The 26,367-nt window shown below is 41.4% G+C and overlaps 1 protein-coding gene across 13 annotated transcripts; it reads right to left on the bottom strand.

The window, feature by feature from the left end:
• Positions 1-120: 120 nt before the first annotated feature.
• Positions 121-25,640, bottom strand: GABPB1 (GA binding protein transcription factor subunit beta 1; the record flags this gene model as incomplete). 13 transcript variants are annotated; one of them, XM_080707697.1, is made up of 8 exons in its annotated part: positions 121-273; positions 7,165-7,280; positions 11,414-11,599; positions 19,143-19,256; positions 19,543-19,690; positions 21,385-21,579; positions 22,707-22,874; positions 25,512-25,640. In XM_080707697.1, 8 exons carry the CDS (start codon positions 25,638-25,640, stop codon positions 121-123), a joined length of 1,209 nt encoding a protein of 402 aa, XP_080563823.1. The 13 variants fall into 13 exon arrangements, with proteins under 13 accessions (XP_080563823.1, XP_080563828.1, XP_080563829.1 ...); XM_080707702.1 differs by having other exon boundaries at positions 25,533-25,640; XM_080707703.1 differs by having other exon boundaries at positions 11,414-11,596; positions 25,533-25,640.
• Between the last annotated feature and the right edge of the window lie 727 nt (positions 25,641-26,367).

Here is a 26,367-nt window from a genome sequence, read left to right as displayed (position 1 = left end):
AGTCCAATCGTCAATCTGTGGTCTCTTCTATTTTCCTGGAATCCCAAGACTGGACGCTTGTGCACAGTTCAAGACTGCTTTCTTGACCAGAAGTAAGATCAAACCACGGGTTCATTTCCATTACACAGCTTCTTTATTAGTCTGGAGACGAGTCATGGCTTCTAGTTTCTGTCTGTAAGCCTCTGCTTCTTGCTCTTTCTTGAGAAGCTGCTGTCGGTATTTCTGTGCCTCTCTATTCGCTTCATCCAGCTGTTTCTGAAGAGCTTCTCTCTCCTAAATTTAAAAAACAAAAAGTTTTTACAATGTGTGCGCAATACATTATGAATAGACTTGAGCATACATCTTCAGATGAAAAGTTGTGCAGTAGCCATGAGCCACTTGTGTGATATTTCCTATCATTTAATGTGACATTACTTCCTGTGCTCAGTGAAATTATTTCTAAATCAGAAGTAAGACTAACAGAATAAACTGGCACCTATATATGCTCTACAAAAACTACAGAAGTTTTAAAACAGCTGGGCAAGATGGCACATGCCTATAATCCTAGCCACTTGGGAGGCTGAGGGGGGAGGATGACACGTTCAAAGCCAGCCTGCCAATGTAGGGAAAACCCCACCGAGAGAGTGAGTTTTACGAGAAAAATATACAACTATATCTCTTTATATCTCTACTTGTGATGTTGTCATCTAAAGGTAACAATTATAAAATAATATTTACTGAGCGTCCACTGTATAACTAAACAAGATGATTTCCAATGCCATCACTCTTAAGATAGGTTCATGTTACAGATGAGAAAAATGATATTCGGAGATGACGCACCTTTCTGAAGGTCACACAGTAAGGAGTTAGGTTTATGGGATTCTAAAACTACTGCTTTAAAACAATCTTCCTCCCAAGGTATGGTGGAAAAGACTTGTACTACGAGTACGTAAGAGACTGAGATGAGAGGATTGTAGGTTTGAGGGCAGCCTCAGCAACCTAGTGAAACCCTACTTCAAAACCCAAAACAAAAAGGTCTGGGTAACAGCTCAGATGCAAAATGTTGCTGTGACCAATCTCTAGTACCACAAAAAATAAATAATAAAAAATAACAAAAAATATCCTAGCATGGTGGTATACACGTATAATCCCAGTTCTTGGGAAGTCGATACAGGAGGATTGTGGAATCAAGGAGCCTCAGTGAGACTCTTCATTAACCTAGCAAGACCCTGTTTCAAAAAATAAAAATACTAGTGCTGGAGGTGTAGCTCGAAGGTAGAATGGCCCTGGGTTCAATCCCCAATACCATAAAAAATATATATATATATATCTTCCTTTGCAACAAAAGGCAAGATACCCTTCCTGTAAGATGAGGCGTGCTGATCTAGACTGTTTTCTAAAACGTGCCATTTGGCCGGGTGTAGTAGTGCACGCTTGTAATCCCCGCGCTTGGGAGGCAGAGACAGGAGGATTGTGCTGGTTCGGAGCCAGCCTTGCTGGCTTAAAAGACCCTGTTTCCAAATTAAAAAAAAATATAAAAAATAGGTTTGGAAGTGTAGCCCGGAAGTACAAGGGCTTCCAGGAACCCCAGTACCACCAAAAAATAATAAAAATAAATAAATAAATAAATAGACATGCCATTTAACAAACCATTAAAATACCACTCTCTCTAACGAGACACAGTAGAGATCTCTACTGTTAATACAGGGATAATAGAATTCCTCAATAAATTGAGAGCCGAGACACAAATCCAGGCTAATGAAAGGTGTTCTTTTTCCTTCTCCTCACTTTTCCTCTATTTAGCTATCATTTAAGGAAAACATCTCAAAGAACCCTCTCCCTCACCTCCAGGGAGCACAGGAACAGAAGTAACTGCACTGGCCCAGCCCAAGGGACAGTCCACAGTCTTAGGAATAAAGCAACCTCATCACAGAGGCTCCAGACCTCTCAGCCAGGTGGGGGCCAGAGGGAGAGTTGCACATCACAGGGTTATTCCAAACAAGGCTCTTGGCCAGAGGGCGGGGAGGGCTCAGCAGCCTGCTGGAGACCGTATGAGGGCCTCTTCCTGTGGACCAGTGCCTCCTTGACACATGACTATTACAACCCCTGAGATGGTACCATGCCGTCCTTCCCCATTCACATGGCCTATGAGGGTCACATACAGTCTCTTCCTGTGATGCTGCCCTGCCGCACACTGAGAGTGAACAGCCAACATTCTTTTCCCCTTTTCCTCGTGGTTCCAGCAGAGAGGGGAGTGACTGACTGTCTTAAGCGGTCTGGTCTCCAGATCTTCCAGTTACCACCAAATGTAGAAGCGCACACCAGAATGGCCCTTACCTCCAATCTAAGCAACTCCAGGCTCCACCTGCTGCCACCTACATTTCTCCCAACCTTTTCTTACTTCCTCCTCATCCCCAAGACAGCAAAGGACAAGTGAGAAAGAACACCCAAGCGCAACAGAGCTGGAACCCGGCAGTGACGTGTGCAGGGCTTGGAGCACACACATGGATGGGGCGAAGGCGGAGGGGAGGGCTGGGGAAATGCTTTCCCAGGGGCTAGACTCCCCTCTGGCAGGAGGCCTCTCAGCCGTGCCTAAGTGGACTGAAAGTTTACAGCAAGATGGCACACATCCAGTCCCAACACTTGAGAGGCTGAGACCAGACGATCTTAGATCCAAGGCCAGTGCCCGCAATTTAGGAAGACTGTTTCAAAACAAAATTAAAAATTGAAAGTGGCACATTCCTGTAATCCCAGTACTTGGGAGGCTGAGACGGGAGGATCACAGGTTCAAATACAGCCTCAAAAGTATAGCAAGACTCTCAGCAAGCATCTGAGTAAGATCCTGTTTCAAAATTTAAAAAAATAAAAAGGGCTAGGGCCAGGCGTGATGGCACACGCTTGTAATCCCAGGAGGCTGAGACAAGAGTATTGCGGTCCAAGGACAGCCTCAGCTACTTAGTGAGGCCCTTTGCAATCCAGTGAGACCCTGTTTCAAAATAAAGAATAAGCTGGGTGTGGTGGCGCACGCTTGTAATCCCAGCATTCGGGAGGCAGAGACAGGAGGATCACTGTTCTCGGTCAACCTCAGCTACTTAATGAGGCCCTCTGCAATTTAGTGAGACCTTGTTTCAAAAGAAAGAATAAAAAATAGGGTAGAGAGTGTAGCTTGGAGGTCGAATGTCCCTGGGGTTCCACCCCCAGACCCACAAAAAAAGAAAGGAAGAAAGGAGGAAAGAAAGGAAGAAAGGAAAGAATAAATAAGAAAGAAAAGAAATGGAAAGGAAGAAAGAAAGAAAGAAAGAAAGAAAGAAAGAAAGAAAGAAAGAAAGAAAGAAGAAAGAAAAGGGCTTTGGGTGTAGCTCATAGGTAGAATGCCCCTGGGTTCCATCCCCAGTACCACAAAAAAAAAAAAAAGGCTAGGGATGTAACTCAGAGGTAGAAATGCTGTTCAATCCTCAGCATGACAATAAATAAGTAAACAGGGCTGGGGGGAGTAGTTCAGAAGTAGAATTCCCCTGGGTTCAATCTCTAGTACCCCCAAAAAGGTTAAAATCCTAGTTTCCTTATTACAAGTAGAACACACACACACACACACACACACACACACACACACACACACACACACATACTTTTTCCATGCTAGAGATCAAACCCATGCCTCACTCATGGTAGGCAGGTATTCTACAACTATAACCCCATTCCTAAGAAGTAGAATATATCTTAATACAAACAAAATAATAGGTCCTTCAGTCTACTAGCAAAATTAAAAAAAAAACTCATTTTACATTGCATTTGTTTTGGTTAAACCTATAAAATCTGAAAGAAAGAGATCATTAGCCCTACTCTTTGAATACATTAAGGTCATGATTAATATTTCTTTGCGTTTATGTATAGAACTGGGGATTGAACCCAGGAGCATCTACCGTTGAACTACATCCTCAGTCCTCCTTTTTTTTTATTTTGAGACAGTGTCTTTATAAATTGCCCAGGCTGGCCTTGAATTTGAATTTCTCTTGTCTCGTCTCCTGAGTAGTTGTTCAGTTTAAAATAGGATAAGGTTGCTTATTTATGGGAGAAATCTGTAAGTAGCATACTTCCTCCAAACATATCTTCAAGATTTAGACGTAGTGACAGAGTTAGGTCTTATTCATAGCTTCCCCTCCAACAAACCCACTTCATCTCTCATACTGTTAGAACTCAGAGGTGAAGTCGCAACGTTTACCATCATTTTTCTCCAATCTAATTTTTCAGAGTTTCCTGGAGAAGCTTTTTCATTGTTAGTTGGAAAACTCTATAAACAAATTCTTTGCACCTTCTTTATTACTCCGGTAGTTATAGACGAAACATACACAAGAGAAAATCCACATTAAATTAGATTCTGTATAATGAGTTGATTTTTTAATCCCTTTACAGAGTTTTCAATCTCTGCAATTACTGATAACTTTCGACAACATAAATCTTAACGCTGCCCTCAACACCACGGGGAATCAGCCCAGCCTCTGCCCATTAAACGCAGGGGTACGCTGCTACTCATAACCAAAAATGTCCCCAGACATTGCCAAACGCCCCTTGGAGTCAAAACTGTCCCAGCTGAGAACCAATGCTCTGCAGAATTTGGGGATTCCTAAAAGACAAGTTATCACTTAAGAAAGAAGTGTAAAAGTCTGCTTCCGATATAACTCTACTGGTCATCTAAGAGTACACGTTCAACTGAGTGACTTCATATTATAGAAAAATGATTACCTGGCTTGTTGTACACACTGAAGGTCACCTCTTCATCCCATTACTCCAGCCCACCTCTACCATCTAGGTTCACTGTGTCAAGGTCTCTCTGTAATAGGCCTAAGGGGTCACAGAGCCTTCCTTGGCTTGAACACTTCCGGTGACAGAAAATAAGATTTCCATTACCGGAAAGTTCTATTAAAAAAAGAAAAAGAAGAAGAGCCAGGCGTGGTGGCGCATGCTTATAATCCCAGCATTTGGGAGGCTGAAACAGGAGGATCATGGTTCACAGCCTGCCGCAGCTACTTAGTGAGGCCCTGTGCAACTCAGTGAGACCCTGTTTCAAAATAAAAATAAAAATAGGGCTGGGGGAATAGTTCAGAGGTAGGAATTCCCATGGGTTCCATCCCCAGTACTGAAAAAATTAAAAAAAAAAAAAAACATTTTTCATACAAGCCCAAAATCCAACTCCCTGAAGTTTCATCTGCTCGGTCCCAGTTGATGAATACACCCCAATTCCTACTTTCCTATTACTGCAATTATTCACCCTAATTTCTAAAAGAATCTAACAGAGGAATCAGGCTGAACTTTGTGGGAAACGGCAGCAGTCAGTGGTTGTTAGTAAATAAAGGTACAGGCTCCACCATCATTTAAAAAATACCACGTAGCCAGACCTGGTAGCTCATGCCTGTAATCCCAGTACTTGGGAGGCTGAGACAGAAGGATCTCAGGTTCAAGGCCAGCCTCAGCAACTTGGTGAGGTCCTCAGCAACTTAGCAAGAACCTGTTTTAAAATAAAATAGGACTGGGGAGGTAACTCAAGAGATAGAGTTGGGTTCAATTACTAGTACCACGAAGAAAAGCAAAAAACTTGTTGAATTAAATAAGTTTACATCTAATAAAAATTCAAGTAATTTAAATATAATGCTTTATTAAATTGAGAAAACAAAGTATATAGCAAAATATTTTCACCTTATATTCATGAAAAAGGTCATCTGACAAAGTGGAAAAAGATGAGCATTAAATAAGAAGTATACTGATGCTGTTCAGAGGAATAAACTGTCAGCTTGTCAATACGAAATTCAAGGTTCTGCTATCACATTAATGTTGGAGACATAACATGACCCACACTCAAGAGTTAGAACTTAATTATTATAACCAGATTTTTAATTAATCAATTAGCCAATTTAATTATTATAGTCAGATTTTCTGGTTAAACCATTAACCAGACTCTTTTTAACTAAACAGTGTATCATTTGTGATTATGGCCAAAAACATCAAGGCTAATGTTTAAATGAGTATGAAAAGGGTCTATTCTAATTGTCATTAGTTAGAATTACATTACCTTTCTTGACTGTTAAAAAAAAAAAAACTCCTTTCCATGATAACAAGACCTCTGAAGAGAATTGCTAAGTATTCATCAAATCTACTATACGTCTATCAGAAATTATGATTTATGTGTAATGAATATGTTGATATTTTAAATTCTCATAAAAATTCTAAAGTGGAGATATTACTCTAAATTCCAATTGGGAGAAAATAAAATTACAACTGAGAAAGATAAGGACACCTGCCTCAAAGTCGAGAGGTCAAGGTAATATTCAACCCGCTTATCTGGTCCCAAGTTCAATCCTGTTTACACTACAGTTGTTCTTTCAAAGCGGCTGAAGAATAAATAACCTCATTTTCCTTTGATATAAGTTGTAAGTTCAATGGATAAATTTTATTCAGAGTCACATAAGAAAAAAAACACCTGTTGCGGTAACTATGGTTTGGTTACACTGACAAATTGTTTTACATTTACACAGTATGAGAAATGAAAAAAAGTTCAGTCTTATCAATAGTCTAAACAAATTTAACTTTCTTTAGAGGACTAATAATGAAATAAGCAGTTACTGACTGCCTTTAAAAATATAACCCATCCACATAATTATTACGTATTCACTTAAAAAAGATTTAGTACTTAGAGAAAAATAGAATATCTCAATAATGTGTTTACATTTAAAAAAAGATAACCCATCCAATAAACACCGACCTTCTTTAAAAGAACCCCTCTAGCCCAATTAGATACTTGTATTTCATTTTTGAAAGAAACACATTTGTCTCATCTGTACACAGCGGCATCTTCCTTTAGTGACTTGTGAGAATGGCGTACATAGGTTTAACAGAAAGTAAAGGATGGAGCACAAGAACCAAAGACGTCCAAGTGTCACTGGTGACAGACTGTACAAACAAAGTATTTAGTCACTCGTTCATTCATTCAATGTTTATTTATTGAGGGCTTGCTATATGTATAAGACCAAAAAAAATTAAACAAATGATAATGCTATGCACTTTCATTCCGTATCAAAACAACATGGTCAGTAATAAATATAAAAGACAAAAATAATAATGATAAAGAAAAAGAAATTGAATTTATTTTGGATGACTGCTGCAAGACACACCGGGTAAAAGACTCCTTACTTCTATTTCTGCAGACTCCACCCGGTTCTCAATGATTTCGATACATTGCCTCTTAGCCGGTGGCTCTTCGCTTATCACGGTTTCTTCGGCAATGTCTGTCGCTGGTACTGTCAATACTGAAACGGAAAGGGGGTCGTGTTACTCCACCTTAGTTGGTTTAACAGAATAAAGCTCGTACACTGTCGGTGCTACTTATCTAAAACAAGCACACCTCGAGCTCTTTATGATGCATGCCTGTGACCCCGGTACTTAGGAGGCCAAGACAGGGAGATCAGGGGTTCAAGGACAGCCTCAACAATGTGGCAAGACTCAGCAACCCAGCCAGACCTTATTTCAAAACAAAAAAATGAAAAAGAACCAGAGGTGTAACTGGAAGGTATAATGCCTTGGGTTCAATCCCCAGCACCACACAAAAAACAAAGTATAAGTACATTTCAAAAGCATTAATTTGCTTTTTATGAAGATGTCCATTTGTCTTCTTTACTTTACTTTCTTGCTTTTTTTTTTTTACTGAAATCTACTTATTATAGTATCTACCTTAAAATGATAGAGAATATATTCATTCATGTCTCATGAATGATAGCAGTAAGCCCATTCCGAAGGCCTCCTGCCCGACCCTGTGACAGAGTGATCTCTTCTACTAATTCCTTGTGGATCATTGGCTGGTTTGGATTACTAGGGATCAGACTCTGGGACCCTCTACCAAGCTATATCCTCAGTTATTTAAGACACGGTTTCATAAATTGCTGAGGCTGGCCTCAAACCTGTGATCTTCTGCTTTAGCCTCCCGAGTAGCTGGGATTACAGGCATGCAGCACTTCACCCAGCCCTTGTGAATTAGCCTTCTATTAGTTTATGTAAAAATATACAGGAATGTAATAGATATACTGTTCTACATTTACATTTTTTACTTCCCAGGAGTATCTTATATCATTAAATAAAGAGCTTTCTTTTATTTAGCTGCATAATATTCCAATGTGCAGGTATACCATTAATGAACCCTATTTATTTTGTTTATTTATTTATTTATTATTTTTTTTTTTTTTGCAGTACTGGGATTCCTGGAAGCCCTTCTACCTCTGGGTTACACTCCCAGACCTATTTTTATACTTTTTATTTGGAAACAGGGTCTCCTAAGCCAGCACGGCTGGCTTCAAACCTGTGTGATCCTCCTGTCTCCGCCTCCCAAGTGCGGGGATGAAAAGTGTGTGCCACCACGCCCGGCTAAAGAAGCCTATTTATAAACTTTGTTTTCCTACTAGGTTCTGTCTCAATTTTTCACAGCACTTTTTAGAAATGTAAATATACATGAATGCTGTCCTTGCTTTACACAGCAGTAAAAAACCAAACTGAAACTGCATTTGTTAGTCAACATTAAAAACTCTTTGGTCAAAACATTAAAATCTCTCTTACTATCAGTTGGATAGATAAACAGAAATGAAAAATAGTACAACTATTACTGAGTACCATATAACTTAAAAGATTAGAAATATTAAGAATTAGCATTTTCTCTTTATGCATAATACATTTATAAATTAACTCAAGAACTGCTTATAATTGTTTATTGGACTGTCTATATACTCTACATGTGAGCCATACACCTTTTATATTAGGGAGGCTTTAAAAGTTATTTTAGCTGGGTATGGTGGCACACACTTGTAATCCCAGTACTTGGGAGGCTGAGACAAGAGGATGGCAGGTTCTAGGGCTGCCTTGACTACTTAGTGAGACCTTGTTTCAACATAAGAAATAAAAAAAGGGCTGGGGGTGCAGCTCGGAGGTTGAATGCCCCTGGGTTTCTTCCCTACTACTGCAAAAAACAAAAAACAACAACAACAAAAAAAACACTTGCCAGGTGTGGTGGCACAGGCTTGTAATCCCAGAATTTGGGAGGCTGAGACCAGAGGATCGTGGTTCCTGGAAAGCCTCAGCTACTTAGTGAGACCTTGCTTCAAAATAAAGAATAAAAAACAGGGCAGGGGTGTAGCTCAAAAGTTGAATGTCCCTGGGTTCCATCCCCAGACCCGCAAAAAAAAAAAAAAAAAAAAAAAAAAAAATTAAAAACAAAGTTTGTCTCAATCTTCAGTAGGCTGTCTTAGTGTACTTCTTTTCCAAAGTTGTCCTTATTCTTTATGACTCCCTCTGCCTATTAGAATCCATTTGGCTAAAGAAAAAAACTTGATTTTAATTTTTGTTGTGTGTCCCCCACCTCCTCAATTCATATGCTGAAGTCCTAATGCCCAGTACCTCAGCGTGACCTTATCGGGAAGCAGGGTGTGAAGAGAGGCCATGGCGGTAAACAGGTCGTCTGGGCGGGTCCTAAGCCAGCCCTGCTGCTGTCCTAGAGGAGGAGCGTGGCCCAGTGAGAAGCCCAGGAGAGTGGGCAGCCTGGGAGGAAACGACCCTGGCCAAGACCTGGACTTCAGCTGGACTCCCAGCTCCAAACCAGTGTGCCACTTAATCTGCTGATTAAGCCACCGGTCTGTCAGCTGGTGTGGCAGCCGTAGCAAACTCACAGTCTTTAATTTAGCAAGAACTCTGAGCTTTATGACCCTGATCCTTCCCTCCCCAAAACCTGGGTTTCCCTGAATTCATTCCTCATTAAGATTAGTCTGTATAATGTCAGGGCTTGAAGACAATTTTATATCTACTGGATAAAGAAATACTCTGAAAGTTTTCTAAGTAAGAACTTGTACTTGAAAGCTCCGTAAAAGCACCTGGGCCTGATCCAAATCTTGGCCAGCTCTCAAGGACTTCTACTGCAGAGCGAGGCAGAAAGGCCTCCTTGGCTCCCTCTTCTGCACTCTATGTGTGCGTGTGTGCATGTGGGTGTGAGTGTTACTGGGGATGGAACCCAGGCCCATTCTACCTGAGATACACCCCACCCTAGCAACACTCTTCTTGAATCTGTGTGTGTGTGTGTGTGTGTGTGTGTGTGTGTGTGTGTGTGTGAGACCTACCCCCACACACACGCAAGGGACTGAGCCCAGGGCCATTCTACCTCTAAACTACACACCACCCCTAGTCCATTTTTATTTATTTATTTTTTTGGTGGTACTGGGGATAGGCTCCAAGGACATTCTACCTCCAGGCTACACCCCCAGCCCTATTTTTTATTCTTTATTTTAAAACAGAGTTTTACTGAGTTACAAAGGGCCTCACTAAGTAGCTGAGGTTGGTCGTGAACCCTGATCCTCCTGCCTCAGCCTCCCAAATGCTGGAATTACAAGCGTGCGCCACCATGCACGGCTATGAATGGTTTTGTTTTGAATGGTACTGAGGGTGGAACCCAGGGGCTTTACTACCTTCAGACTACACTCCCAGACTTATTTTTCTATTTTATTTGGAAATAGGGTCTCACTAAGTTGCTGAGAGCCTCGCTAAATAACTGAGGCTGGCTTTGAATATGTATCCTCTTGTCTCAGCCTCCCAAGCACTGGAATTACAGGCATGTGCCACCACGCCTGGCTTGCATGGTATTTTTTAAAGTTCACATAATAATTAAACTGTATAGAAGCCAGGCGTGGTGGCGCACGCTTATAAATCCCAGCATTTGGGAGGCTGAGACTGGAGGATCGTGGTTCGTGGACAGCCTCAGCTAGTTAGTGAGGCCCTCTGCAACTCAGTGAGACCCTGTTTCAAAAAAATAAAGAATAAAAAATAAGGCAGGCGGTGTAGCTCGGAGGTAGAATGCCCCTGTGTTCCATCCCCAGACCCACACACACACACAAAAAAATATTAATTAAACTATTTAAAAAGGTTTGAGAAATTATTAACACTTATTTTTGAATTTTTTATTCTGTGTATTGTCTGTGGAGATATTTATACTCATTTTTCAACCAGAATATTTTGAGGTCAATTTCTTTCCACCTAGTCCACAATTCAGAGACAGTAAATTAATTTTAATATTAAAAATCAAATCAAGCCAGGCATGGTGGCGCACGCTTGTCATCCCAGCATTTGGGAGGCTGAGACGGGAGGATCACGGTTCACAGACAGCCTCAGGTACTCAGTGAGGCCCTTCGCAAGTCAGTGAGGCCCGGTTTCAATAGGGCAGGGGCTGTAGCTCGGAGGTCAAATGCCTTGAGGTTCCAGCCCCAGACCCGCAAAAAAAGAAAAAATAATCAAATCAAGCAATTATGTCTACTGCAATAGGTTACAAAAATGCAATTCAAGACAAAATAAATGCTTTGGAATTTCCTGAAAGCTGCAAATAGACACAGACTTTCTGTAAATGTGCGCTACTAACCTTGCTGTCCATCTGGCATGGTTACGATGATGGGCTGGCCTATTCCGCTGGTTGGAATGGAGTGCAAATTGCCGAGCTGGATTCCGTCTGTGACAATCGTGATAACTTGCTGGCCCCCTGAACTAACCACTTGCTGAATTGCACCATCCACGGATTCTGCAGTAACCACTTCCTCTGTGGCCACTACTGGAGGGGAAAAAAGTTAAAATTAGTGAACATACTAAACAGTCTGACAGACATTTATTTTGCTTCATCTGTTACTTTTGCTTTCTCTGTTCTTTCTTAGACAGAATAACTCGTATATATATGGTTTTTAAATCCAGTCTCCAGTGATGATACAGACACCTGTATAAACACTGATGCCTCACAATTTTTAAGAGTTTCACAGTTCCAAGTGTCTTTTATGAGTTTGTATAAACAATTTCAGGCAGGGTGTGCGTGCTTGTAATCTCAGCATTCGGGAGGCTGAGACAGAAGGATCACGGTTCCCAGACAGCCTCAGCTACTTAATGAGGCCCCTTGTAACTCAGTGAGACCCTGTTTCAACATAAAGAATAAAAAGTAGAAATGGAGGTGTAGTTCGAAGGTAGAATGCCCCTGGGTTCCATCCCCAGTACTGAAAAAAAGAATGTAAATAAACAATTTCTCGTCTTCTCTCTTTTTTCCTTTTTTTTTTTTTTTTTTTTTTGTAGTACTTAGGATTGAGTCTGCGGGGAGGGGAGCATTCTACCTGTCTCAGCCTCCTGAATGCTGGGATTACAAGCGTGTGCCACCACGCCTGTCTGGGAGAGATATTCCTAATAGAAGAATGGCGTCTAATTAAAATAGAAGGAATAGCAAATTAAAAATTATCATCGTAGCTTCTAAGGATCACTAGCAGGAATCATTAGCGGATGATAGAAGCACTCAGTCCTGAAATGTTTTGGGGAAACAAAATATTGAGATGTTCTCAAAGCATCACATCAGAAATGACTATTAGCTACGCAGGAGAGGCGCACCTGCAGAGGCCTGGCCGTCCCACCTTCACCAAGCAGCCATCTGCAGGACAGTCTGCTACTGTGTGCCTACGACGGGGGCCATCAGACCCGCACGTGCCGCCTGTGCTCACCTCCAAGTGTTTGAGCTGCATCTAACGATCAAGCACAAACGGGCCGGGCTGCGGCTCAGCGAGAGCACGTGCCTGGCCCACCTGTGAGCTCTGGGCTCAATCCCTAACATGTCCACTCAAAAGACAAACAAAACAAAACGGAGAGGAAGACAAGTAGGGAGGAGGGAAGGGAGAGGGGAGAAGGGAGTTCACCGCGTGGGCAGCCCTGAGGACAAGTGGCTTGGGCCCTACAAAGACTTCAATGCCATGAGCACAGGAGAGGCACAGCAATACATAGGATAGACCACGGTGGCACAGCAGCGGGTACTATGTGTGCACTTTGGATCCTGGATGAAAAACAAACAGCTCTTAAGGACATTTTGGGGAAAAGTAGGGAAATGTGAACATGGACCCTTTGTCAGATACGTTGGCAAACTAAATGGATGATTTCAGGAAAAATAATGAAGCTGTGGGTAGGTCAAAGGCTGCCCTTTTCTTGTATTTAAAGATAGCTGTTTTGAAGCCGGGCGTGGTGGCGCACGCTTGTAATCCCAGCGCTTGGGAGGCTGAGACAGGAGGAGCGCACAGGTTCAAAGCCAGCCTCAGCTACTGAGTGAGGCTCTCAGCACCTTAGTGAGACCCTGTTTCCAAATAAAGTATAAAATAGGTCTGGGAGTATAGCCTGGAGGTAGAAAAGTCCCTGGATTCACCCCCAGTATGAAAGATAGAAAGAAAGAAAGAGAGAGAGAGAGAGAGAGAGAGAGAGAGAGAGAGAGAGAGAGAGAAGAAGGAAATGGTCATCTTGATGTCCAGAGGCTATTTTTGTGTAATTTGGCAAAATAAAAATGTTTGTTTGTGTGTGTCTCAGAGAGAAAACAAACATGCATGTGACAACATGTCTGCTGTGACTACAAGTCAACACAGACAGGACCATCTTCCTGCTACTCCAAGGAGCTCGAAAATTGATAACATAAAAAACTTTTTTAGCCAGGCATGGTGGTGTGTGCCTGTAATCCAGCATTTGGGAGGTCGAGGGAGGATAGCAGGTTTGCAGCCAGCCTCAGTTTATGGAGGTCATTGGCAATTTAGTGAGACTCTTTCAAAATAAAAATTAAATACAATTTTTAAATATGATACAATACCCCCAATGGTAAAGGGCTAGGCTAGGGGTGTAGCTTGGAGGTAGAATACCCCTGGTTCGATCCCCAGCACCAAAAAAAAAAAAAATTTTTTTTTAATGTAACTAGTATTGGAAAAAAAAAAAAAAAAAGACAAATTCTGGACCCTAGTGTTCAAGATACATTTAGGACATAGGGCAACAGGCCTGGCTTTGACTCTGTTCCAGCATGCTTTGGTAAACAAGGGTCACAACACTTAACTACAGAATGTTCAAAATGCAAACAACCTTTGCTTTGAGTGCTCTCATTATTTTTGTTTGCTTTAAGCTATAATTAAATTTTACCACCAAGCACTTAAGAAAATTTCAGGAAGGTATATAAAATAAAATGTAGGGCATAAAATAGCAATATATTCAAGAGAGCAACTACTAAGACTTTCAAACACTTTATTGCTTTGATTTTTAAAAAAATATCCATATGAAAAAGGAATATTCACTGGTTGAATGCTAATTATAAGTAGTGATATTTTAAAACATAATCATGCATAGGAAACTTCTGTGATCACATACAATCAAGGTACAACTCAAGAACTTTCATCTTTGTATTATTTACAATGACTGTCATTAAAATAATAAGCACTCTTGCTTTCATCTACAAGGCTTTCTTTTTAAGTCGTGCGATGGTAAGGTATTTAAGGAAAGAGTGAAAGGAGACCCGTTACAGAAGACTCTAACTGTAATCCCTCCCCTCAAAACCTCAACAACAACCCAAGAGCAAAATATCCAAACAGGTAAGAAGTTTAAAACCTTCAAACTTAATAATGCTACAGTCACTGACTTAAAACATGTATGTATACATACATATACATGTATGTCAAGAGAGTAGCAGAACACACTTCAATGAACTATTAACAGAGAAAGGTAGACACATCTCTGAAATAAAAATAGGAACAATGATGCTTTTTCTTGATATGAGACAAATGATATCACACAAGCCAAATGGCAAATATTCCAAGAGACCAGCCCACAGATCACTCAAAGAAACTGTGAAGGAAGGACAGTCTATTGCAGTGGTCACAGACACACAACTGCGGCATCAGTCAGACTAAAAGCACGAATCTCCCACCACTTGGCTGCCTTAGGAAAATACTCAACCTACACAAACCTCAGTTCCATCACATGTAAATTAGAGGAGAACTGGGTATGGTGGCTCATACGTATTAGCCCAGTACTTGGGAGGCTGACACAGGAGGATCACAGGTTCGCAGCCACCCTCAGCTACTTAGTGAGACCCTGTTTCAAAATAGAGAATAAAAAATAAGGTTGGTGGTGTAGCATGGAGGTAGAATGCCCCCTGGGTTCAATTCGCAAGTACCACAAAAATAAAATAAAATATATTAAAGTAAAATAAAACCAGGCATTGTGTTGCACACTTGTAATGCCAAGTACTTGGGAGGCTGAGACAGGAGGATCGCAGGTTCAAAGCCAGCCTCAGCACTGTAGTGTTGTAGGGAGGCTCTCAGAAACCTAATGAGAACCTGTTTCCAAATAAAGAATTAAAATCGGGCTGGGGGCATAGCTTGGACGTAGAATGCCCCTAGGTTCAATCCCCAGTGCCAAAATAATTGAATGAATGAAAAATGAATAAATAGGACTGGGGGTGTACCTCAAAGGTAGAGTGCCCCTGGGTTCAATCCCCAGTACCACCAAAAGAAAAAAGAAAAGAAAAAACAAAAGTGATTCTAATATATTTCTCACTCATCCTAAGATGTGCTTTAGAAAAAAATATATCTACTTGCATTTATATGTAAGTAAACATTTCTAAAATCAAGATGAGTCTAAAGATTGATGGGGGAAAACACTGGATAACCAAGAGGCAGGTTTACCTTTGCCTGAGCCTGAGACAGTGAGCTTTGGGAAGTCATTTCTCTAATTAAGCACCTCAGATGAGCTGCAGCACAGATACTGATGGTAACACACTTCCTGAATTTTTACTCAATGCAAGTTCTTAAAATATCTTAAAGATTGTGAGCAATTCATGGAGACAAATCTAAATGTCAAAATTTCTAGAAAGCGAACTATCAAGGAAAGTCATTTAATTTTTAGGTGTACGTAATTTAGTTAAAATTTTTTATTTATAAGTTTAACCAAATAGATACCACCACTAATAAAATCAGTTTTCTTTCTTTTCTTTTTTCTTTTTTTTTTTTTTTTTTTTGGTGGTCCTAAGGGTGGATCCCAGGGGCTTTTCTACCTTTGGAATATATTCCAAGACCAATTTTATATTTTATTTGGAAACAGGGTCTCACTAAGTTGCTGAGAGCCTCACTAAGTAGCTGAGGCTGGCTTCAAACCGTGCGATCCTCCTGTTTCAGCCTCCCAAATGCTGGGATTACAAGTGTGTGCCAACACAGTGGCTCTTTTTTTTGGCGGGGGTGGTACTGGGGTTCCTGGAAACCCTTCTACCTCTGGGCTACACTCACAAACCTATTTTATACTTTTTTATTTTGGAAACAGGGTCTCTTAAGCCAGCAAGGCTGACTTCCAACCAGGACGATCCTCCTGTCTCTGCCTCCCAAGCCAGGGGATTACAAGCGTGCGCCACCACGCCTGGCGTTTCTTTTCTTTTTTCCTTTGAAGTGCTGGATATCACACTATGAGCCTCAGGCATGCTGAGCTACATTTCCAACCTGGAAATCAGTTTTATTTGATGGCTTCTGCAATTACTAAAGTGCTAAAAAAAAGATCCAGGCATACATGTCCACATGATGATGTACAAAACTGCTAGCAGACAAAAGTGACTCAGAAAAATCTAAAGATTCACAAATAACAAAGGCTTAGGTTCCATCCCCATTATGATGGTGAACAAGCTGGGGCATGGATAAATGTTTATCATCACTAATTAGTTAAAGAAAAAGAGAGAGAAAAGAAAACAAGGGTAGGATTTTTTCTCCCAAGTCAAAAAAAAACAACAACAAAAAAAACAAAAACCCAGTTACATCTACCTTGAAGCTTTTTGGTGAAGATTCAATGAGATCATAAGTTAAACATTTACCACAATGCTTAGCACAGAGAGTGAACATTCCGATGAGTTGTTATTGTTACTATTATTGATAAAACTGAAAAGGAAAAAAAACACCTTTTTGGCTGGGCACAGTAGCACATACCTATAATCTCAGTACTTAGGTGTCTGAGACAGGAAGATTTCAATTTTGAGATCAGCTCTAACAAGCCCTGTTTCACAATAAATAAAAAAAGAAAGAAAAAGAAAAAAATGGGGGAGGAAGACTAGGAAACAGAGGTCAGTGTTAGTGTATCCCTGGGTTCAATCCCCAGCATAAAAACAAAACAAAACAAAACAAAAAAACCCTTCTCACCCTGCACAAGAGTAAATTCAAGATGGATCAAAGACTTGGAAATTAGACCAGGACCCTGAAGCTCCTTGAAGAGGGCATAGGTCCAACACTGCAACACATAGGCACAGATAAACACTTTCTCAAGCCCCCAAAGGCACAACACACTAAAAGGTGAATCAAAACGTGGGACTGCATGAAACTGAAGAGCTTTCTGTTCAGCAAAGGAAACTGTCCAGAACCTCAGTCGAGAGCCAACAGAATGGGAGATTTTTGCCACCTACTCCTCTGATAGAGGACTAATTATCTAGAATATACAGAGAACTCAAGAAACTCAACACTAAAAAAACAAATAATCCAATAAAAAAAAATGGACACGTGAACTAGACACTTCACAAAAGAAGAAATTCAAATGGCCAATAAATGCATGAAAAAATGCTCAACATCATTGGCAATCAGAGAGCTGCAAATCAAAACTACCCTGAGATTTCACCTAACTCCGACTAGAACGGCAATCATTCAAAACACAAACAACAACAAATGCTGGCGAGGAAGTGGAGAAGTGGGAACTCTAAGACATTGTTGGTAGACTGCAAATTAGAGCAACCACTTTGGAAAACAGTATGGAGAATCCTCAGAAGAATGGGAACAAACCTACCATTTGATCCAGCAATACCACTTCTGGGTATCTACCCAAAAGATAGGAAGCCAAACTACCAAACTAATGCATGTGTATCTATGTTCATAGCTGCACAATTCACGATAGCCAAACTATGGAACCAGCCAAGATGCCCATCAACAGATGAATGGATTACAAAACTGTGGGATATGTGCACAATGGAATTCTACTCAGCCATCAAAAAAAACTCAATTGCAGCATTTTCAGGGAAGTGGATGGAGCTGGAGGACGTTACGCTAAGTGAGAGTAGTCAGTCACAAAAACAAGAAATCAGATGCTTTCCGTAATATGCGAAAGCTAAGGAGAAATGAGTCATAGGAGGAACTCTAGATGAACAAGGAAATCCTACAGAGGAGCAAATAAGACAACCTAACTGCGGGGATGGGAGGGGGAGAGGGAAACTCTCTAAAGCGTACCATGTACTTACTCATATCCTAGTCAACCACTAAGCCAAGCATGGGAGGGAGGGGTGGGGAGGGAGCGGGGTGGGGCTGGCTGGGTGATGTGTCCATTTATGTCTACACAAGTTTTTTACTCCATTATGATGTATAAATACAATGCACCAATAAAAAAAATTTTAAAAAAGAATAAACGACAATAAATTCTTTACTTATATAAGCATTCACCCAAACATAATGGCTTCAATATAGTAAGAAAAATATTTCTTGTAATTTTAAAAATCTCCTAATTAAAAAATATCTTGCCTATACAATAATTACAGCACAAAGTATTTCAGGTAAATATATAGCACACTATCTGAACCAGCTCTTTGTCAATACCACACGTCCTCGTTTAGTCACAGGCAACACTTTACTGTTTTCTGTACACCATTTCCTAGTCATATCTGTCATTAAGATGTTTGCATAATTCCATAGAATTATCAAAAAATAAAGTTTGTGAAAAAGACAGTAAGCTCATATATATTTATTAATTTTTAAACAAAAACTTACACTGATAGAGCAAGGGCCAACTTGGGTAAAAGGACATTTAAATTTCTTTATTGGTGCACTGAAGTCATGCATCTTACTGGTACAAAACACACAAGTCATGTTTTTTGTAAAGGATACAATTTTTAAAATTTTGATTAGTTGCCCGGTTTAATATTCTCGTAAAATCCAGATGTTCAGCTCCGCATGAACACAGAGAATCTGGTGACACTGGAGACAAGTCTGTCACCTGCTGGATCTGCCCTGGGTCCACGGTCTCTGCCCTGCTGACTGCAGCCTGGCCTTTGTAAGCATTTGAACCTGCAACTTTTTTTTTTCCTTTTTTGTGGTACTGAGGTTCCTGGAAGACCTTCTACCTCCGGGCTACACTCCCAGACCAAGATTTTAATATTCTTATTTGGAAACAGGGTGTCTTAAGCCAGCACGGCTGGCTTCGAACCTGCGCGATCCTGTCTCCGCCTCCCAAGCGCGGGGATGACAAGCGTGCCCACCGCGCCCGGCTGAGCCTGCAGCTTTCAATGCACACATTTAACTTGTTTTTCTGACCTGGAGTTTCTGAGGAGTTGGACAGCGGAGCGGATGCTTCGGCTAAGGCAGCTAATGTAGCTAACACTGACGTAGAGGAGTTTCCAAACTGGACAGCGGACACCCCCGTTTCGTCTATGAGAGAAAAGAGAGGGGATTTTTAAGGCGCTAAACCCAATGTGTGTTTCTCATATCCTGTCTTGTCCAACTCTTAAACAAAGCCCGGGTAATACTGCAGTACATTTTGTAATATCACCTTTCTCTAGATGGTTTTGTTTCAGAAAAATGTTTTTTGCCAATACCAAAGAAACCAAGGTGGCTGATAAAATCTTACCCTCATTCTTCAACAGTCCTTTCTTAAAAGGCTGAATAGCTACTAACGCATACAATCCCAACGGCTACCCTATGCGCATCTCAATACCTGTTGCCTTGGATGGATTTTCTGAAGATACCAGACCTGTTAGGTTCACCACCCCTCCAGGTCCGATGATGAACTGCGGGGTCGCTGCGTGTATCGTCACAGTGTCGGGGCTCTCCGGGTTTGTGTTGATTTGGTTCTGCATAGCAATCTGGGAAACAAACCACCAAGTTTTCAGAATGGTAACCAGAGTAGCTGGCGCAGTTTCTCAGTGGAGTACAAATACACCCATAAAGGAGCATTCTCTAAAAAGAATATAATAAGTATAACATAAATGGAAACACTTGTTTATAAAATGCCTAAGAGCACAGTGGGAGAACATAGATATGAATTTATACCCTAAGATCGCCTGTTGAATAAAGCAGCAGAATCCCATTTGAGGAGAAATGGGTATCTGAAAGGCTTTGATGTTGAAAGTCAGTCTCCTGCTCTGCAGATACAGAAGTTAAATTTAATTTATTTCTACCACTTCATGTGGCAATGTATAACAACATATACAAAGCCTGGCCTTTCCAATAAATTGTTCCCAAACTGCACTCCTGGGTACAAAAGCCTGAGAAAGGACATGGTAAAATTCATTTCCTTGAACTTAAAATATATTTTAAGTAACTTGTGCAAGTTCGATAAAGTCAGATGACCTTTGGAAAAGAGAGATCTTATCGGAGAAAACAAGAAGATAGACAAGAAGTGTCAGTAAATAAGATAATTTATATCAGTAACGTCTGGCTGAAGGAAAGAGAAGCAGTGTTGGTTCCCAGTAAAGCCAAAACTAACCATAGAAAGAAAAGGCTTTTTTTTTTTAGGATAGTGAAAAATAAAAGAAATCAGAACGATAAAGACTGCATCACTAGCTCAAAAGGTTATTATTATGGTTGCCTTTTGAGGGAGTTACTAGGGACTGAACCCAGGGGTGTTCTACGTCTAAGCCACACCCCTGACCTTCTATTTATTTATTTATTCATTCATTCATTCATTTTTGCGGTACTAGGGGTAGAACCAGGGGCATTCTGCCTCAGAGCTACACCCCCAGCTCTATTTTTTATTCTTTATTTTGAAACAAGGTCTCACTGAGTTGCAAAGGGCTTTGCCAAGTATTAGCTGAGGCTGTCCATGAACCACAATCCTCCTGTCTCAGCCTCCTGAATGTTAGGTTTACAAGTATGAGCCACCACACCCGGCTTTTTATTTTTTATTTTGAAACAAGGTCTCATTAAGTTGCAGAGGGCGTCATTAAGTAGCTGAGGCTGGCCACGAACCTGTGATCCTCCTTTCTCTGCCTCAGTACTGTGATTTTAAGTAAGCGCCACCAGGTCAGGCTATGGTTGTTAATTTTTCAAAAATTTATATAAAGTAATTTATAATACATGTTGAAAAAGAGAATTCAGAAACTCAAAACACAGAAAGCAATCACCTTATCTAATCTGTTACACAAAAACACTGTGGTCTGACCATGAGGAAAATGAATCGTAATGAACTAAGAGCAAAGGCCTGTCAGAAATAATAGTCTAGAACAAAAAGTGACAAGCCAGGCGCAGCGCACACTTGTTATCCCAGTACTTGGGAGGCTGAGACCGGAGGATCGCATGTTCCAGGCCAGCCTCAGCAACTGAATGAGGACCTCGGCAACTTAGTCACACCCTGTTTCAAAATAAAAGAATAAAATAGGGCTAGGGGTGTAGCTCAGAGGTAGAACACCTCTGCGTTCCATTGCCATACCACAAAAATAAATAAACAAGGTAGGTAAGTACGTAAATAAAATCTCCAAGCTTTAAATGGTTACAAGACAGAGACCGTCTACCTATGCGGCTTCCTTCGGCTTGCTTTTTAAGTTAAAAGCCAAGTCACCTGTAGTATCTCTGCCAGGTCTTCGTTGCCGTTGTCCACTGAGATGTCGAAGGCGGTTTTACAGAACTTGCTCTGCGTGTGCACGTCCGCGCCGTACTTGATCAGGAGCTCCACCACGTCCTGGTGGTTGTGCTCCGTGGCCCAGTGCAGCGCGGTCATCTTTAACATGTCCTTCGCGTTGACGTCAGCGCCGTGCTACGATACATTGCAAAGCAAGAGGCGGCTAAATGGTGGCCTACGGAGACTTCCCAACGCAAAACACTACTCGCTCTACTTGGAAGAAAGAGCAAGTACAGAATTGCCTCGTGCGTGCTAAATGCACGCCTTCCTGGCACAGCTGCCACTTATCGCGGGGCGCCCATTCTCGCGCTCCCGACTGCTTTCCTTCTGATTTCTTGAAACGAGGCAATTACCCTCTGTTTTTCAGCTAGGAGCATGAAGGGCTAGGAAGTGAAGGGGAACACCGAGTGCTCCTCCAAAAGATGGCCCCACGTCCTCATTTATACCAATACGACAAAGGCATGAGAAGGGGGCTCTCTGGTGGTATCTGTCCAGTAGACGCGCGCAGCCACTGAGCTCCTGAATTTGGCTAGTCAGAACAGACATACGCTGTGTGTATAGACAGGCACTGAAGTTCAAAGTCGTAACACCAAAGAAATAGAAAAATATCAATTTTTCTTCCTCTTCTTTCTTTCTCTGGTTTTTTTTTTTTTTGGGGGGGGGGCAGTACTGGGGATGGAACCAGGGGCATTCTACCTCCGAGCTCCACCCCCAGCCTGATTTTTTATTCTTTATTTTCACACCGGGTCTCAGTGAGTTGCAAAGGGCCTAAGTAGTAGCTGAGGCTGTCTGCAAACTGTGACCCTCCTGTCTCAGCCTCCCAAATGCTGGGATTACAAAGTATGCACCACCACGCCCGGCTTCAATAATTTTCATATCATTTTCACGTTTTGTATATTTTGGGTTAAATAAAACATATTAAAATTCATCTTGAATGATGTCTAAGACTTTGTTAGAGAATTTTCTACATCACTCTTTGGCATGTATATAATTGAAGATAAGTCCCCATTTACATCACTTGTTAGTTTGCCTATCAATCATCCAAGCCTAACGTTCCCTTCTAAAGAATTTAACTATATTAAGACAAAACCACAGTCCCTCACAAAAAGGACTGACTCTATTTGACTTTATCAAGTACATGACTGAAGGCCAAGTTCTCCCCTTCCCAAAGAAAACCTTAAACAGTTCCCATTCTTTTTCTTATAAGACCATGGAGTCCTTGGGAGGCTCAGAGTCAAGCAAAGTGCCGACAGCACACCGACCTTCAGCAAAACCTCTACTATGCTGGCGTGTCCTTCGGAGGCTGCCATGTGCAGCGGCGTCCGGTCCACTTTAGTTCTGGCATCCCTACTCACGCCAGCGCGAAGCAGGACTTCTGTGGTGGAATAATGGCCATACTGCGCTGCCAGGTGAAGCGGAGAAGTTCCCAGCTGGGCCACGAGAAAAAGAAACTCACATGAATAACTACTTTTAATACACGTCTACTACGAAATAGTTTGTGTTATATTATGTTTACACTGTAAGCAGTTATATTATCTGCATCCACAGAATTCAAAAGCCTATTACATCTTCATTAAAACTAGAGATATGCACTTCGTGAGACCCTGTCTCAAAAGGGGGGGAGGGGGAGGGGGCGGGCGTGGTGGCGCGCGCTTGTCATCCCCGCGCTTGGGAGGCTGAGACAGAAGGATCGCGCAGGTTCGAAGCCAGCCACGCTGGCTTAAGAGACCCTGTTTCCAAATAAAAATATAAAATAGGTCTGGGAGTGTAGCCCGGAAGTAGAAGGGTTTCCAGGAATCCCAGTACCACGAAAAAAAAAAAAATAAGAAAGTAAAGAGTAGGGCGTGGTGGCGCACGCTTGTCATCCCAGCATTTGGGAGGCTGAGACAGGAGGATCACGGTTTGCGGACAGCCTCAGCTATTTAGTGAGTTCCTTTGCAACTCAGTGAGACCCTGTTTCAAAATAAAGAATAAAAAGTAGGGCTGGAGATGTAGCTCAGAAGTAGAATGCCCCTGGGTTTCATCCCCAGTATCACACACACACAAAAAAAAAAAACTGTCGAATGTATAGCTCGTAAGTACAATGACCAAGTGCAAACTCCAGTGCCATCAAAGAAAAAAAAGAAAAGAGTAAATCAGGGTTTTTATGACAATTTCTTTCCATCTACTCATCTCAAATAAATGTACTAATAAACTTAATTCTTTAAAAGTAGGTCAAGCATTCGGGAGGCTGAGACCAGAGGATCGCAGTTCGCGGACAGCCTCAGCTACTTAGTGAGGCCCTCTGCAACTCAGTGAGACCCGGTTTCAAAATAAAGAATAAAAAATAGGGCAGGGGGTGTAGGTCGGAGGTCAAATGCCCCTGGGTTCCACCCCGAGACCCGCAAAAAAAAAAAAAGTAGGTCAAAACTTTTGTCATATTTTAAAAACACTAGCAAAAGCATAAATGATCTTTTCCTTTATTTTATTTTACATTTTATTTATGTGTGTGTGTCACTAGGGATTAAACCCAGGGGCATGCTAAGTACAGCCTGCTATGGAATCTACAGTCCTCGGTGGGTCTGCTTCTGCGACCAGCTGCTGCAGCGGCGACTGCTCGCACGGCTTTGTGTCTGTGTGTGGAGCTGTTTGCCACTGCTCATTTTTTGTGGAATTTCGTTAGTGGGTATGGCCTGGGATAGAAGTAAGTTCCTCCAGAGAGGATATGCATCTGCTCCTTCCAGGCCCTGAGGGAATCCCTAGCGCAAACAACATCTCACATTCGCTTTTCAGTTTATAGTTTCCCAGAATACACAGCTATTTGTGAGTTCAGGCTGTAAACATATACAAATGATGGGTTTTTTGACTCTCATCAACAAACTTTCCCTCCACTGAACCTGTGTCCTGGCTCAACTCAGGTCCTTTTCTTTGCAGTACCGCAGTGCCATAGCAGAGGCACAGGGAGCCCAGGAGGTAGAGGTGAGGGGTATTTCTGGTGCACCCTGCAATGAAGGTACAGCTTCAGGACTATGGAGAAGGGATCTCCCATCAGATTTCTCTCCAGGAGCAGTCCCAGATCTTTGTCTTCACCACCCCTACCAGCGAGGGTGAGGTGGTGAAACCCATGGGCAAATCTAAGTTCAGCAAAAGTTCTTAGGGTAAAATTTATCTGGATTCCAGTCTTCACTTTAGCTTTTCAGGTTAATAGTTCCTTTCCTTCTATGTCAGCAGTACATTTAAGAATTTCTTGAAGATTTTTAATGAGAGAGTCTTTGTCCCTGAAAGATAGATGCTGAAATATTCAAAATTATATGGGTCCTAGAATTTGCCTTAAAATAACACAGAACAAAGAAAGTAGATGGAGTTATAGAGGAAACAAAGTTCACCATGATTTGATAACTTCTGAAGTTGGATGAAGGGTATGCAGGGGTTGAAATGTATATGCTTGAAATTTTCCAGAATAAAAATATTACTTAAAAAATAAAAAAGATTAGGGGATAAATAGGTAAAAAGAAAAAATCAAAATCTGTCATTTTTAGTTGTTATCAGAGGGCTGGCCCTCCATATTGCCAAGACCGTCCCTCTGGCTTTGCCCGTAAGATTAAACAGTGTAGGCTTCTGCCTTAACTGCCGCCTTGAGGGACCAGCCTCTCACTCCCGCCCCGTCCCTTCCCTTTGGGTATGTTTACAATCATTTGCAAAATATCAATTTAAATGCCATACTTTTTTCTTTTTAGAAGTCATAATTCCCATCCTTATGTGTCACTTTCTGGATTATAAATTCTACCTGTGATGTTTATAAGACTTTTAAATTAAATCTCAAGCATTATATATAATATTTATCCCACAACAATACACTCCCAAGTCTGAAAGAAAAACTTGTGGACAGACTATCTGGCTAAAGTTGGCAAGTATTGACAAAAATTATATGAACCAATGAGTTGAAAAGATAGTTGTAATTCTAAACTTGAAAACAAACTTGAGAAAAAGTTAAAATATTTTTACCACTTATAAACATACTGCTGACTAAATTTTTATCTGAAAAGACTCGGAAATGAGAAGAGAAGGGAGGAGGGAGAGGAGGACACAACATCAAGGTGATGGTTTACCCAGTCTGTGGTAAAAGGAGCTCCATTTGCCATCAAAATACGAACTTCATCATCTTGACCTGCGCGCGCCGCTTCTAGAAGCTTCTTCCCCAAATCTACCAGGGACATCTAAACAAAAGAGACGGACTGAGTATCAAAATCTCCACTTGTAAATCACGACGTGACTCCCCCTGGTCTTTATTAATTAGTTCATCCTCAATCACCCCTTCAAATGCCGTGGTGGTGTTAACAACGTGAAAGCAGACATCACGTCAACGCAACTTGTACAGTTCCACCTTTGGAAGCTGTTTTCTTTTCTCATTAAGTTTTAACCTAGAATAAAATTAATTTGAATTCTTCAAATTCAGCTGGTAAAAGAAGAGTAAGGTAAGCAGAGAAGACCTGGTCTCATATTTAAAGCTTGCAACTGTTTTGACTGGAGGAAGCACAGTAATAAAACTCTTCAGGACAATAAGGTATAAGACAGCATCTTCTGCAACAGATGCAGAGTAGACTAAAGCGACTAGAAAGTTTTTGAAATGAATTTCCAACCCCACACCCAAGTATCGGGGACTGAACTCAAGGCACTCTGCCACTGAGCTATATCCTGAGACCCCGTTTTCTTGTATTTTGAGACAGGGTCCCCCCCCCCCCTAAGCTGCCCAGGCCATCCTCAAACTGACAATCCTCCTGCCTGAGGCTCCCAGACAGTCAAAGCTATAGGCAGGCGTCCGCTACTTCACCTGGCTGGGTTTGAATTTTAAAGTATTTTCTGCCCTTCTCCATGCAATGCACACAGACGCTCTCCCAGAAGAGGGCACAATTCACACGCCATGACAACAGGGAAAGGCAGTCA

Source organism: Muscardinus avellanarius (assembly GCF_963383645.1).
Source record: "Muscardinus avellanarius genome assembly, chromosome: 12".
Lineage (NCBI taxonomy): Eukaryota > Metazoa > Chordata > Mammalia > Rodentia > Gliridae > Muscardinus > Muscardinus avellanarius.
Note: the sequence above shows the minus strand (reverse complement) of the source record. Positions and strands in the feature narration are given on the sequence as shown.